At 43.9% G+C, this 12,752-nt stretch overlaps 1 protein-coding gene across 2 annotated transcripts; it reads right to left on the reverse strand.

Annotated features, from left to right (window-relative positions):
* Window positions 1-895: 895 nt before the first annotated feature.
* LOC129818353 (mitochondrial fission factor-like) lies at window positions 896-12,738 on the reverse strand. Of its 2 annotated transcripts, none has more exons than XM_055874165.1 (7): window positions 12,528-12,738; window positions 11,574-11,713; window positions 9,371-9,462; window positions 8,384-8,572; window positions 7,125-7,199; window positions 6,904-6,976; window positions 896-2,320 (listed from the first exon to the last, which is right to left on the reverse strand). In XM_055874165.1, the coding sequence occupies exons 1-7, from the start codon at window positions 12,736-12,738 to the stop codon at window positions 2,189-2,191; spliced, it is 912 nt and encodes a 303-aa protein (XP_055730140.1). In that variant the 3' UTR covers window positions 896-2,188. The 2 variants fall into 2 exon arrangements, with proteins under 2 accessions (XP_055730140.1, XP_055730148.1); XM_055874173.1 differs by lacking the exon at window positions 896-2,320 and adding an exon at window positions 4,141-4,517.
* Window positions 12,739-12,752: the final 14 nt, after the last annotated feature.

The following is a 12,752-nucleotide window of genomic DNA, read 5'->3' on the forward strand; positions in this document are numbered from 1 at the left end:
CCATCTGGTTTTTACAAAAAATATATATTTCATGCACTCCTGACAACTTTCCAAATGTTTCAGATAGTGAGTTTACTTGGTTTAGTATTTTTTTTTTTTTGTTAAATAAATATACAATGCGATTTCTCTTTTATAATGTACACTACATGTATTTTTTTGGTATAGAGTACCACAGTATGAGTTATAAAACCTAGCAGTCAAACGGTTCCATTCATTTTTCCCCATAGGGGATGTTAGAAACACTTACGGGCTGTGTTCCCTGTAGGCTTACCCTGGAAATCTCTCTAGGACAAGGTGACTTTTCAATGTATTTGCTTACGTCACACCCTCCACCACCCTGCTAGTGTTCTGTTCTACCTGATAATTGTACCCACCTGTTGTCCCAGGTCTAAATCAGTCCCTGATTAGAGGAACAATGAAAACATGCAGTGGAACTAGACTAGTTGACTTCTTCGATATCTAAGGGCTAGATTCAATCAGATTGAAATAGTGTCTTGGTGGAACGCATTAGAGCTGTCAAATCCACAAGCAGCTTGTTGCCATTGAATGCAATGAAACCACACCTGACAAATTCCATGCATCAGAATCTGCGTAATGAATACCACCCAGATGTTTCAGCGTTGTGAGCAGTTGCTCGTGTGTCAAACTACTCCCTTATTATCCCTACTGTGTTAAAGTTCAAAACGGCGCTAGAAAGTGTAGGCACTATCAATGTTAGAAATAACGACTCAAATGTCAAACCATTACTGTTAGGGTATGCATGTTTACTCCAAACGGAAGTTTTCCAATGGAAAAAAAACACTTCTGTTCCGTTTGCAACAGAATTGAGGTAATGAATACGGCCCCAGACAAGGTTCAAGCAGGTGAAAGACCCAACGGACAAAACAAACCTCACTCAACATTATATTTACTTTATTGTAAACCCAGTACAACTTCAAAAATGGAAAAAGAAACCCCATGTAATAAATTAGTGTTCAATTTACATTCGACTTCTGAGAAACATATCATTTCATAGTATAAACTGGTCTGGAAAAGATCAAAGCCACTGAGGCAGCCAACTGCAAAGCACTTCATGTCGCAGGCATTCAAACGCAGACATGTCTCGATTAAATAGAGGCCTTACAGAAGGACCTTATTACCCATGTACTGTCTGAAACAGATTACAATTTAGGCTTCTCTAAGTCTGAAGAGTTCCAAGTAAATCATACCATAATAGTATACTAGATACTTTGGACCAGTTACCAACTGACTCATGGCATTCCACCACCAGTGGTTACCAACTAGATTGAAATGGTAAGTTTACACAAGCTGTGTTTTGACAGACCTATGACGTAAATCTGATTATCCATCTCATCGACAACAATATAGAAGCCTCCGCAGTAACACTATCATTCCCTATCACCACCTCCAACCGTGGTAAGCACTAGCTGTTCAAGTCACAGAGATGGCAAACATGACATGGATCAATCCCTGATAATGTTGAAATTTGCCAGCATCCACCTTAACAATCAACTTAGTCCATATGTTACCTATGCACACCACTAATGCTCAACACCATTTTATCATCCTAAGGCCCTACCTTTACAGTTACCGAAATAGCTTCCTCTCCTGGGCCCAGATTCACTAGACCTTAACTATGCTTAACTTTCTTCAAGTCTAAAGTTGTTATTCCTCAAAGTTATTGGACATTTTCTTGCTCTTTCTCCTTAAGAAGAAATTTGGTTCTTAATTCCAAGTTAGCTAAACCCTTGTCTTAAACACTTGTCAGTGTGAGAAAAAGCTCATGAAAGCGGTTTAATTCACACAAACTTCATCTGAAAGTTTCAGTATTGATCATTTTAAACCCAATAACATGTTTTAGAACAGTAATCGCAGTAAGAAATATGCTAACATGATTGCCATTGTAAAAAGTTGCCAAGAAATGAAGATTTGTAAGAAGATAGAGGAATTGCACTTAAAATATCTTGTGAACATATTTTTCGTAAGAAGTGTTTAGTGAATCTGGGCCCTGGCATTGAAAGAAAGGAGATGGGCCATTGCGATTTATACTTGCTCAACATCTAACACCAACATGTGTGTAAGAATAAGTGCACTGACAAACTACCCAGCTGAGTGGATGTGTAATGCAGAGTTGAGCAAAGTAGCTGGTTGGAGCAGATGAGCGGGCTGTTTGAGTGACGTGTGTCTGTTATCTGCGTATCCAGAGCCATCCGTTGAGCAGGCAGGCAGAAAGGAGCAGAGAGAAGAGCACCAGTTCAGTCTGTCTGCGTTCAGCGTTCTGCTTCTCCAGACCCGCCAGACGACGACTCATCTTCACCACCTGGACACGAGAAAGGCGCTGATCTGTTATACTGTAAGTGACTGATTTATTTTTGTTTATACACAACCTTTGTCGTAGTGTAAAGATGGCCTCAGTAGAAAGGACATCTTACAGAAATGCAACATACAAGTATCCATAACATTAGTAACTCAATGGACAGAAGAAAATATTGAAGTTATGGCTCCATCTACTGGTTGAACACAGGCTACACTGTCATAATGGCATTGATGGAACAAAAGCATAAGGCAGCACGAACAGTAAACAGGCTTATCGCGAGAGATTCAGGCCTAAATTAAGCCTAAAGATGCTGATGTCACTCACCAAGTCCTCTAACGTCTTACCAGCACCATAAGATACTGTCATGAAGTAATATAGGCCTATATAAACATTTAATGTAATTTCCAGCCTACTACATTTTATGACTGGATACATTGCCAGAATATTTTTTATAAGACAAAATACAGGGTAGCCTGCCACTGACAGGTCTGAGTTTGTTGTGTGAATGAATAAATTAATTTCTGCCTGTTTTTATTTTTACAGTGCAGCAATGTATTAATTTAGCCTTTGTGATTACATTACACCAGAGCTACATGTCACTTTCGCCATTCAAACTTCCCCGCCAGTTCATTGCCAACACTGACCTATTTTATTGAAATTCAGCAAGCAAGAGGATTGATCGATGTTTTAAATTGCTCAAAAGTTTCAAACTACACTGAACAGAAATGTAAACACAACATGTAAAGTGTTGGTCCCATGTTTCATGAGCTGAAAAAGATCCCAGAAATGTTCCATACTCAAAAAAAGCTTAATCTCAGAATTTGTGCAAATGTGTACATCCCTGTTAGTGAGCATTTCTCATTTGCCAAGATAATCCATCCACCTGACAGGTGTGGCATATCAATAAACTGATTAAACGGCATGATCATTACACAGGTGCACCTTGTGCTGGGAACAAAAGGCCACAAATGCTCAGTTTTGTCAAAGAACACAATGCCACAGATGGCTCAAGTTGAGGGAGTGTGCAATTGGCATGCTGACTGCAGGAATGTCCACCAGAGCTTTTGCCAGATAATTAAAATGGCCATTTCTCTATCATAAGCTGCCTCTGTTATTTTAGAGAATTTGCAAGTATGTCCTACCAGCCTCACAACCGCAGGCCACATGTATGGCATCTTGAGGACAAGCGGTCTGCTGACGTCTACATTATGAAAAGATGGACCCATGTCGGCAGTGGGTTTATGGTACTGGCAGGCACAAGTTACGGTCAATTTACAATTGCATTTTATCGATGGCAATTTCAATGCACATAGATACCGTGACAAGATCCTGAGGCTCATTGTCGTGCCGTTAAATCTCCCGCTATCACCGCATGATAATGCACGGCCCCATGTCGCAAGGATCTGCACACACTTCTTGGAAGCTTAAAATGTCCCAGTTCTTCCATGGCCTGTATACTCAGACATGTCACCCATTGAGCATGTTTGGCATGCTCTGGATCGATGTGTACAATCGCATGTTCCAGTTCCCGCCAAAATCCAGCAACTTCGCACAACCATTGGAGAGGACTGGGACAACATTCCACAATCAACAGTATGATCAACTCTATGCAAAGGAGATGTGTCATGCTGCATGAGGCAAATGGTCACACCAGATACTGACTGGTTTTCTGATTCTCCCCACTACCTTTTTTTTAAGGTATCTTTGACCAACAGATGCATAACTGTATTCCCAGTCATATGAAAGCCATAGATCAGAGACTAATTATTTTATTTCAATTGACTCATTTCCTTATGAACTGTAAATCAAACAGTACCAGTAAAAAGTTTGGACTCATGCAAGGGTTTTTCTTTATTTTTACTATTTTCTACATTGTAGAATAATAGTGAAGACAAACTATGCAATAACGTAATAACCCCCCAAAAAAGTGTTGATCAAAATATATTTTATATTTGAGATTCTTGAAATAGCGACCCTTTGCCTTGATGACAGCTTTGCACACTTGGCATTCTCTCAACCAGCTTCACCTGGAATGCTTTTCCAACAGCCTTGAAGGAGTTCCCACATGCTGAGCACTTGGCTGCTTTTCCTTCACTCTGCGGTCCTACTCATCCCAAACCATCTCAATTGGGTTGAGGTCGGGTGACTGGAGGCCAGGTCATCTGATGCAGTAGTCCATCACTCACTCTTGGTCAAACAGCTGTTGGAAAAACAAATGATAGTCCCACTAAGTGCAAACCAGATGGGATGGCGTATCGCTGCAGAATGCTGTGGTAGCCATGCTGGTTAAGTGTGCCTTGAATTATAAATAAGTCAGTGTCACCAGCAAAGCACCATCACACCTCCTGCTTAACGGTGGGAACCACACGAGATCATCCGTTCACCTACTCTGCGTCTCACAAAGACACGGCGGTTAGAACCAAAAATGTCACATTTGTACTCATCAGACCAAAAGGACAGATTTCCACCGGTCTAATGTCCATTGCTCGTGTTCTTGGCCCAAGCAAGTCCTTTAGTAGTGGTTTCTTTGCAGCAATTTGACCATGAAGGCCTGATTCACGCAGTCTCCTCTGAACAGTTGATGTTCATGTGTCTGCTACTTGAACTCTGAAGCATTTATTTGTGCTGCAATTTGAGGCTGAATATATTTAGATTTGTTTAACACTTTTTTTGCTTATACATGATTCCATAGAATTGATGTCTTAACTATTATTCTACAAAGTAGAAAATAGTAAAAATGAGTAGGTGTCCAAACTTAACTGATATAGATATATAAAAATCAAAACGTCCTCACTGTTAACTGCATTTATTTTCAGCAAACTTAACATGTGTAAATACCTGCATAACATAACAAGATTCAACAACTGAGACAAACTGAACAAATTCCACAGACATGGTGTAATGTGTCCCTGAACAAAGGAGGAGTCAAATCAAAAGTCAGTATCTCGTGTGGCCACCAGCTGCATTAAGTACTGTAGTGCATCTCCTCCTCATGGACTGCACCAGATTTGCCAGTTCTTGCTGTGAGATGTTACCCCACTCTTCCAGCAAGTTCCTGGACATTTCTGGGGGGAATGGCCCTAGCCCTCACCCTCCGATCCAACAGGTCCCAGACGTGCTCAATGGGATTGAGATCCGGGTTCTTCGCTAGCCCTGGCAGAACTGACATTCCTGTCTTGCAGGAAATCACGCACAGAACGAGCAGTATGGCTGGTGGTATTGTCATGCTGGAGGGTCATGTCAGGATGAGCCTGCAGGAAGGGTACCACATGAGGGAGGAGGATGTCTTCCCTGTAATGCACAGCGTTGAGATTGCCTGCAATGACAACAAGCTCAGTCCAATGATGCTGTCACACACCGCCCTAGACCATGACGGACCCTCCACCTCCAAATCGGTCCTGCTCCAGAGTACAGGCCTCGGTGTAACGCTCATTCCTTCGATTAAATATGAATCCGACCATCACCCCCGGTGAGACAAAACTGCAACTCGTCAATGAAGAGCACTTTTTGACAGTCCTGTCTGCTCCAGCGACGGTGGGTTTGTGCCCATAGGCGATGTTGTTGCTGGTGATATCTGGTGAGGACCTGCCTTACAACAGGCCTACAACCCTCAGTCCAGCCTATTGCAGACAGTCTGAGCACTGATGGAGGGATTGTGCGTTCCTGGTGTAACTCGGGCAGTTGTTGCCGCCATCCTGTACCTGTCCCGCAGGTGCGATGTTCGGATGTACCGATTCTGTGCAGGTGTTGTTACACGTGGTCTACCACTGCGAGGACGATGAGCTGTCCTTCCCGTCTCCCTGTAGCGCGGTCTTAGGCGTCTCACAGTACGGACATTTCAATTTATTGCCCTGGCCACATCTGCAGTCCTCATGCCTCCTTGCAGCATGCCTAAGGCACGTTCATGCAGATGAGCAAGGGACCCTGGGCATCTTTCTTTTGGTGTTTTTCAGAGTCAGTAGAAAGGCGTCTTTAGTGTCCTAAGTTTTCATAACTGTGACCTTAATTGCCTACTGTCTATAAGCTGTTAGTGTCTTAACGACTGTTCCACAGGTGCATGTTCAATAATTGTTTATAGTTTATTGATCAAGCATGGGAAACAGTGTTTAAACCCTTTACAATGAAGATCTGTGAAGTTACTTGGATTTTTACTAATTATCTTTGAAAGACGGGGTCCTGAAAAAGGGACGTTTATTCTTTTGCTGAGTTTATATGCTACTCGTTTAAGAGAGAGGGGGAAGAGATAGTTAAGTTGCCTGTCGAGATGCGTGAAAGACAAAAAGACAGTGAAATATCCACCAGAGTATAGGCTACTCTTAGATAAAATTCTTAATCAAAAATTTAAGCCCAGTGTCAAAACCACCTATGGACAGGCTATGGACAGGTTGAGTCCATGTGTTCTATTTTCAAATGGTTGTCAATTTAATCTTCATATAGCCTAGGCCTATATCACAGCTGTTTCTATGGCTTCCCCTTAACTTTACATTATATTGATTTCGCATTATCCTCACATTCCCACAATGGAATGTGAAAGTAGCTCATTATTGTCTCTTTTCACCCGCGATAGGGGTAATTAGCCTGCTTACCTGTCTCCTAAGTACGATGAACTCCACAGCTGCACTTCCCTCATCTGGGGTCATCCAAGAGTCCCGCATGGCACTGCCAACCACACAAATATGGATAAAGGTAAATGGTGCATGTGCACACACACCCACACTTCAATGCTTTAGGCTTCAGAAATGTGTTTTTGGTACCACAAAACAAGCCCAATAATAGGACATTTTAATGGTTTGCCAGAACTTGTCACCTTTTCCTGGCTGGTTCGACATACACAGGGAGCTCCTCAACCACAGCGGTAGTTGGGTGTTCAGGATAGCTGAACCTTTAAACCAGGGAGAGAGACCACAGTCTGCAAAGGGGCTTTTAACACAAGGCAGATCGAAGAACAACAGGGAAGGATCCAGCATGAGGAAAAACAACCAGAAGTGTGCAACAAAAGACAGCACAAAGCAAGATGAAGTTGTCACATGGATACTGATCTAAGATCAGTTTTCCATTGTTGCCTGTAAAGGCTAAGGTTAGGATTAGGGTACAATGGGCTGATCCAAGATGTGTGCCTACTGGCAACTTCTACCCGAAGCAAGAGCAAAGCAGGGAGAAGCAGCAAGCAGAGTTTAGAGTGCAGAGGGACGGGACAGTTCATCACTAAGGACTTAACATGGTCCACACACACCCGCATATTAATGAAGTGGGCACAACAGCGTCTCTTCACCCTCAGGTGGCTGATAAGAATAGGCATGGGCCCTTGGATTCTCAACAAGTGCTACAGCTGGACCCTCGAGAGCACCTTGACTGGCTGCATCACCGCTTGCTATGGCAAATGCACCACCCTCGACCACAAAGCGCTACAGAGGGTGGTGCGGACGGCCCTGTACATCACTGGGGCAGAGCTCCCTGCCTTCCAGGACCTCTAATATCAGGCAGTGTAAGAAGAAGGTCCGAAAAATTGTCAGACTCCAGCCACCCTAGTCACTCTTTTTATTGTCTCATGATTCCTAGTCACTTTACCCTGTCTTTATGTACCTCAAATACCTTATTTTGTTATTTTTTACTCTGCATCGTTGGGAAGGGCTCATAAGCAAGCATTTCATGGTATACTTGGGGCGGCGGGTAGCCTAGTGGTTAGAGCGTGGGCCAGTAACTGAAAGGTTGCTAGATTGAATCCCCAAGCTGACAAGGTAAACATCTGTCATTCTGCCCCTGAACATGTTAACCCACTAGGCCGTCATTCTAAATAATAATTTGTTCTTAATTGACTTGCCTAGTTAAATAAAGGTCAAATAAAAATAGTATGATTTCAACCTAAGTTGTGAGTAAAGGAAGTGATCCTGTAGTCAAGAATGAATCCTTTGCAAAGAAAGTGAGAACTAGTAGTGTAAGAACATAAATGCAAGCCCAAGCAAGCAAGAAATGGAAGGAGGTTAGGTGCCATTTGTTAAGATTTCGGTTTGGGTAGGCAGGGGTCACTCAGGTCGGAGAAGGTAGGATTAGCCGCTATCCCCTAACCTGTATTTCTGAGTGACAGTCTGCAGAAGGCACTGTGAGGCCTGCTGGCCCAGTTCCTTGGCAGCCTGCAGCATGGTCTGTGGGGACAGGAGGCTGGGTAGGGTGGCAGGAAGCCCCAGGGGCATGGGCAGGGTGTCTGCAGCAGCTGCAGTAGAGGAGCGCTGAGGGGGGCATCCTGCCCCGCCGCAACTACAACAGGCACGAGTGAGGGGTGGGTTGGGTCACCACAAAAGACAGGACAGACAGAAGGGAACAACACTTACCAAGCATAGTGACAACGCCACAACTTCATGTTGCCTCGAGTATAACCTACATGTAAGGAGAGGCTAGAGATCAGAGAAACCAATGTGTCTCCCTCTGCTGGAAACACAGGTGAAGAATGGGAGGACAACGCTGCATGGGGCCTGAGGCAGCGCAGTCAGTAGAATGTAGTGTCCCAAGCCAACAATGCAACTTTCCCTTTGTCTTTCTGAAATGTTCCGTTGAAAGAATTTTGAAGTCTGGTTACATATGGCCGAGTTGTCTCGTCCACAAGGTGATGAAAACCAACAAAAATTGTTGGTGTTCTGAAAACATTCAACACCATGTGTTTTGGGAGCTTTTTGTAATGTGTTTTTGAGCTTTTTGTAATGTGTTTTTGAGCTTTTTTTCTCCACTTCTGAGGAAGTGTTGTACATGTAACCCCTTCACTGGGCAGAGGAGCACGCAGAGAGGTAGGTAGCCTAGCGGTTAAGAGTGTTGGGCCAGTAACCGGAGGGCGGCTGGTTCGAATCCCCGAGCCAACGAGGTGAAAAATCTGTCGATGTGCCCTTGAGCAAGGCACTTAACCCTAAATGCTCCTGTAAGTCAGTCTGGACAAGAGCTTCTACTAAATGACAAATGTAAATGTAGTAAGCCATTCAGTCTGGTCCAAGGAAAAAGATGGATCTCTATGGTGACATTTAAAAGGAGTTAAGAAGTGTTTAATCCAATGTGTCTTGTACTTACGAGATAGGGGTGTGTGGTGTCTGTTTGCAGGTGGGGGTGCCAGGGTTGCTCCTGCCAAAAGCCTGGTCACTGTAGGACCTACGCAGTGGACTCTGTCACAGAAGAGAGAAAGAGTAACATGAGTTCGATAAGGAAGAGATGGGTAACTGGTGGCCCCCTTTGGTAGGCCTGCGGATCAATTTCCAAATCCAGGGATGCAAACTTGTGAGTGCCCAAAAAGGTGACACTTTTTTTGCACTGAAACATGCAAAGTACACCTGGCATACCTCTTTTTATCCACTGTATTGAAAAAGAGGGAGGGTGTATAGTGTTCCTTCCAACTCTATAGTGGCTTCCAGCTTAAGCCAGGCCCAGCTCCAGCTACACTTGATCACTGAATTCACTTGTTTAACAAGCAACGCCTCAGTTTTACCTAATTCTCTAATTCTGAAAATTAACCACATACTGTAGAGGGAATTCGTAGGCGATTGAATAAACCCCCACTTCCTTCCATTCTGCTAGCAAACGTGCAATCTTTGGACAATAAAATAGACCTACATGGAAGATTAAACTACTAACGGGACATTCAAAACTGTAATATCTTATGCTTCATGGACGTGACTGAATGACGACACTATCAACATACAGCTGGAGGGTTATACGCTGCACCGGCAGGATAGAACAGCGGCGTCTGGTAAGACAAGGGGCAGCGGACTATGTATTTTTGTCAATAACAGCTGGTGCACGATATCGAAGGAAGTCTCGAGCCTGAGGTAGAGTATCTCATGATAAACTGTAGACCACACTACCTGCCTTAAGAGTTTCTGTATTTTTCGTAGCTGTTTACATACCACCACAGTCAGAGGCTGGCACTAAGACCTGCCTACTCTGTTAACCATGCATAGTCACTTTAATAACTCTACCTACATGTACATATTACCTCAACTAACCGGTGCCCCCACACATTGACTCTGTACCGGTACCCTCTGTATATAGTCTCGATATTGTTATTTTACTGCTGCTCTTTAATTACTTATTCTTATCTTTTTTTTTTTACTGCTTTGTCGGTTAGGGGCTCGTAAGTAAGCGTTTCACTGTAAGGTTGCTGTTGTATTCGGCGCATGTGACTAATAGAATTTGATTTAAACAGTTTGTTAACATTTCACACAGATTGCCAGGGTCCAGTAAGCAACTAACGCGTTATAACTTGAGGAACGACAAGGAGTCGTATACCAGTTAATACTATAGCGAATGGTTCGGTTATTAACGTTAGCTGTCTGTTATTAGCCAGCTAATTTTCACTCCATAAATTCAATCATACTTGATCAGTTAAGTTGGCTAATGTTGCTCAACATTTCTCTGGCTAGCTAACGGAGAATTCTATCCAGCTACTGTAGCAAGATACTTAACAATACTTGTTCCACCACCTTTTCTCCCTCACCTCAAACTTTCCAAATTCCAGTTGCACGATTCTACACGAATAACGTAGGTCACCAATTTTGGATTCAAAACTGCGAATTTCCCCGAAAAGGTGACTAGTTTGCATCCCTGAAAATCTATTTTGGGGGAGGGGGACTTCGTCAGGTAAAAGAACAGAACACACAAGGTGCAATTTAGAAATGTGGTTGTGCATCAGCAGTTTCTCTTATGTCAGTCACTCAATTAGCCCATGTCAGCAAAATGTTTTAGATTGTAAGTTAGTCTTGAGGCCAACTAAACTTGTAGTAATCATGGTCGAAATACCAACCGGGGGCCCCCCTGGATTGTGTTAGTCATTCTCAGGCAAACATTTCTCTCCACCCTATGGCAGAATGTGTACAATTGCATGAAATTAACTAAAACTTTGAATTTTGCTTAGGCACACCAAATGGCTAGTGCCGGATGACTTAATGTTTAGGTATGGGTATGCAGAACAGCGAGCCACTGCGGCCCCCCCGCGTTGAGTCCAGATCTTTTTGGTGGCCCCCACCCCCATCAAAGTTGGCCATCCCTGAGTTCAATGGTGAGGGTAGGGCCAGATGGAAGCTGCTGGGAATGTTTCAATCCAGGTGGTACCTGCATATTGAATCATTTGCTAACTCCATCTCCTCAAATGCTCTCCCTAAGCACGACTCTGAACACTTTAAAGAATGACACTCAGAGCAATGGCATGACACTATACTTATCCAATTATTGTCAGACAACTCATTCCCAAAGAAAAGGTCCAGTCTCAACACTCACATACCTGCACTGGTTCCCTCATGTAGGGGTCTCTTTCTCTGTTCCAGGCACTGTGCTGCTGTGCCTCCCATGCAGGCCCCAGGGGGAGGGCTGCGCCTTGCTTGGATGACGTGAACAGTGGATGGGGGCTCATGTCCGGGGCATCTATTAGTAAGTCAAAAAGATATAAGAACACTGAGATAAGATAGGGACTCACACACAGATCCCCCTCAGGAGACAAAAGATTTGTCATGGGTCCTCAGAGCCTCAAAGTCATACAGCTGCACCATCAAGAGCATCCTGACTGGTTGCATCAATGTCTGGTATGGCAACTACTCAGCCTCCGACCACAAGACAGAGGGTAGTGCGTACGGCCCAGTACATCACTGGGGCCAAGCTTCCTGCCATCCAGGACCTCTATACCAGGTGGTGTCAGAGGAAGGCCCTAAAAATTGTAAAAGACTCCAGCCACCCTAGTCATAGACGGCTCTCTCTGCTACCGCACGGCAAGCGGTACCGGAGCTCCAAGTCTAGGTCCAAAAGGCATCTTAACAAGCCATAAGACTCCTGAACAGCTATTCAAATGGCTACCCAGACAATTTGCATTGCATAGCCCCCCCCCCCCCCACACTGCTGCTACTCTGTTTATTATCTATGCATAGTCACTAACTAACTACATATTACCTCAACCAACCGGTGCCCCCACACATTGACTCTGTACCAGTACCTCCTGTATATAGCCTCGCTACTGTTATTTTAATTACTTGTTACTTTTATATCTATTTTTTACTTAACACTTTCTTAAAACGACATTGTTGGTTAAGGGCTTGTAAGTAAGCATTTCACTTTAAGGTCTACACCTGCTGTATTTGGCGCATGTGACAAATACAATTAGATTTTGATTTGAACATAAGCCATATAAATGCCTCCTGTTTTGTCTTTATCAATAGGCCTACCCCCAGACCAACCATGTCCCCACCTGTGAGAGACAGCCTGTCTGGGATGTGCATGCTGTAAGAAGCGGGACAGTCAGCACACTCCTGCCTCTCCTCTTCCCATCTCTGTCCCATGCCTGGCCCCACTCTCAGCCGGTCGGGGACACGCATCTTCTGGTTGATGGCCTCAGAGAAGATGGGGTCACGGCCGCCACGCACCTGGGAAACGTCACCCCGAAACTCCGAAGAAGCCATGGTAGCACTGGCAG

Source organism: Salvelinus fontinalis, chromosome 2 (assembly GCF_029448725.1).
Source record: "Salvelinus fontinalis isolate EN_2023a chromosome 2, ASM2944872v1, whole genome shotgun sequence".
Taxonomy (NCBI): Eukaryota; Metazoa; Chordata; class Actinopteri; order Salmoniformes; family Salmonidae; genus Salvelinus; species Salvelinus fontinalis.

Excerpts from the sequence above, each read along its gene's own strand:
- LOC129818353 (XM_055874165.1), bottom strand. The coding sequence starts at position 12,738 with ATGGCTTCTTCGGAGTTTCGGGGTGACGTTTCCCAGGTGCGTGGCGGC. Across the intron at positions 11,714-12,527 it reads AGACAGGCTGTCTCTCACAG|ATGCCCCGGACATGAGCCCC; the intron begins GTGGGGACATGG and ends ACTTACTAATAG. Across the intron at positions 8,573-9,370 it reads ACACCACACACCCCTATCTC|TTGCGGCGGGGCAGGATGCC; the intron begins GTAAGTACAAGA and ends TGCCTGTTGTAG.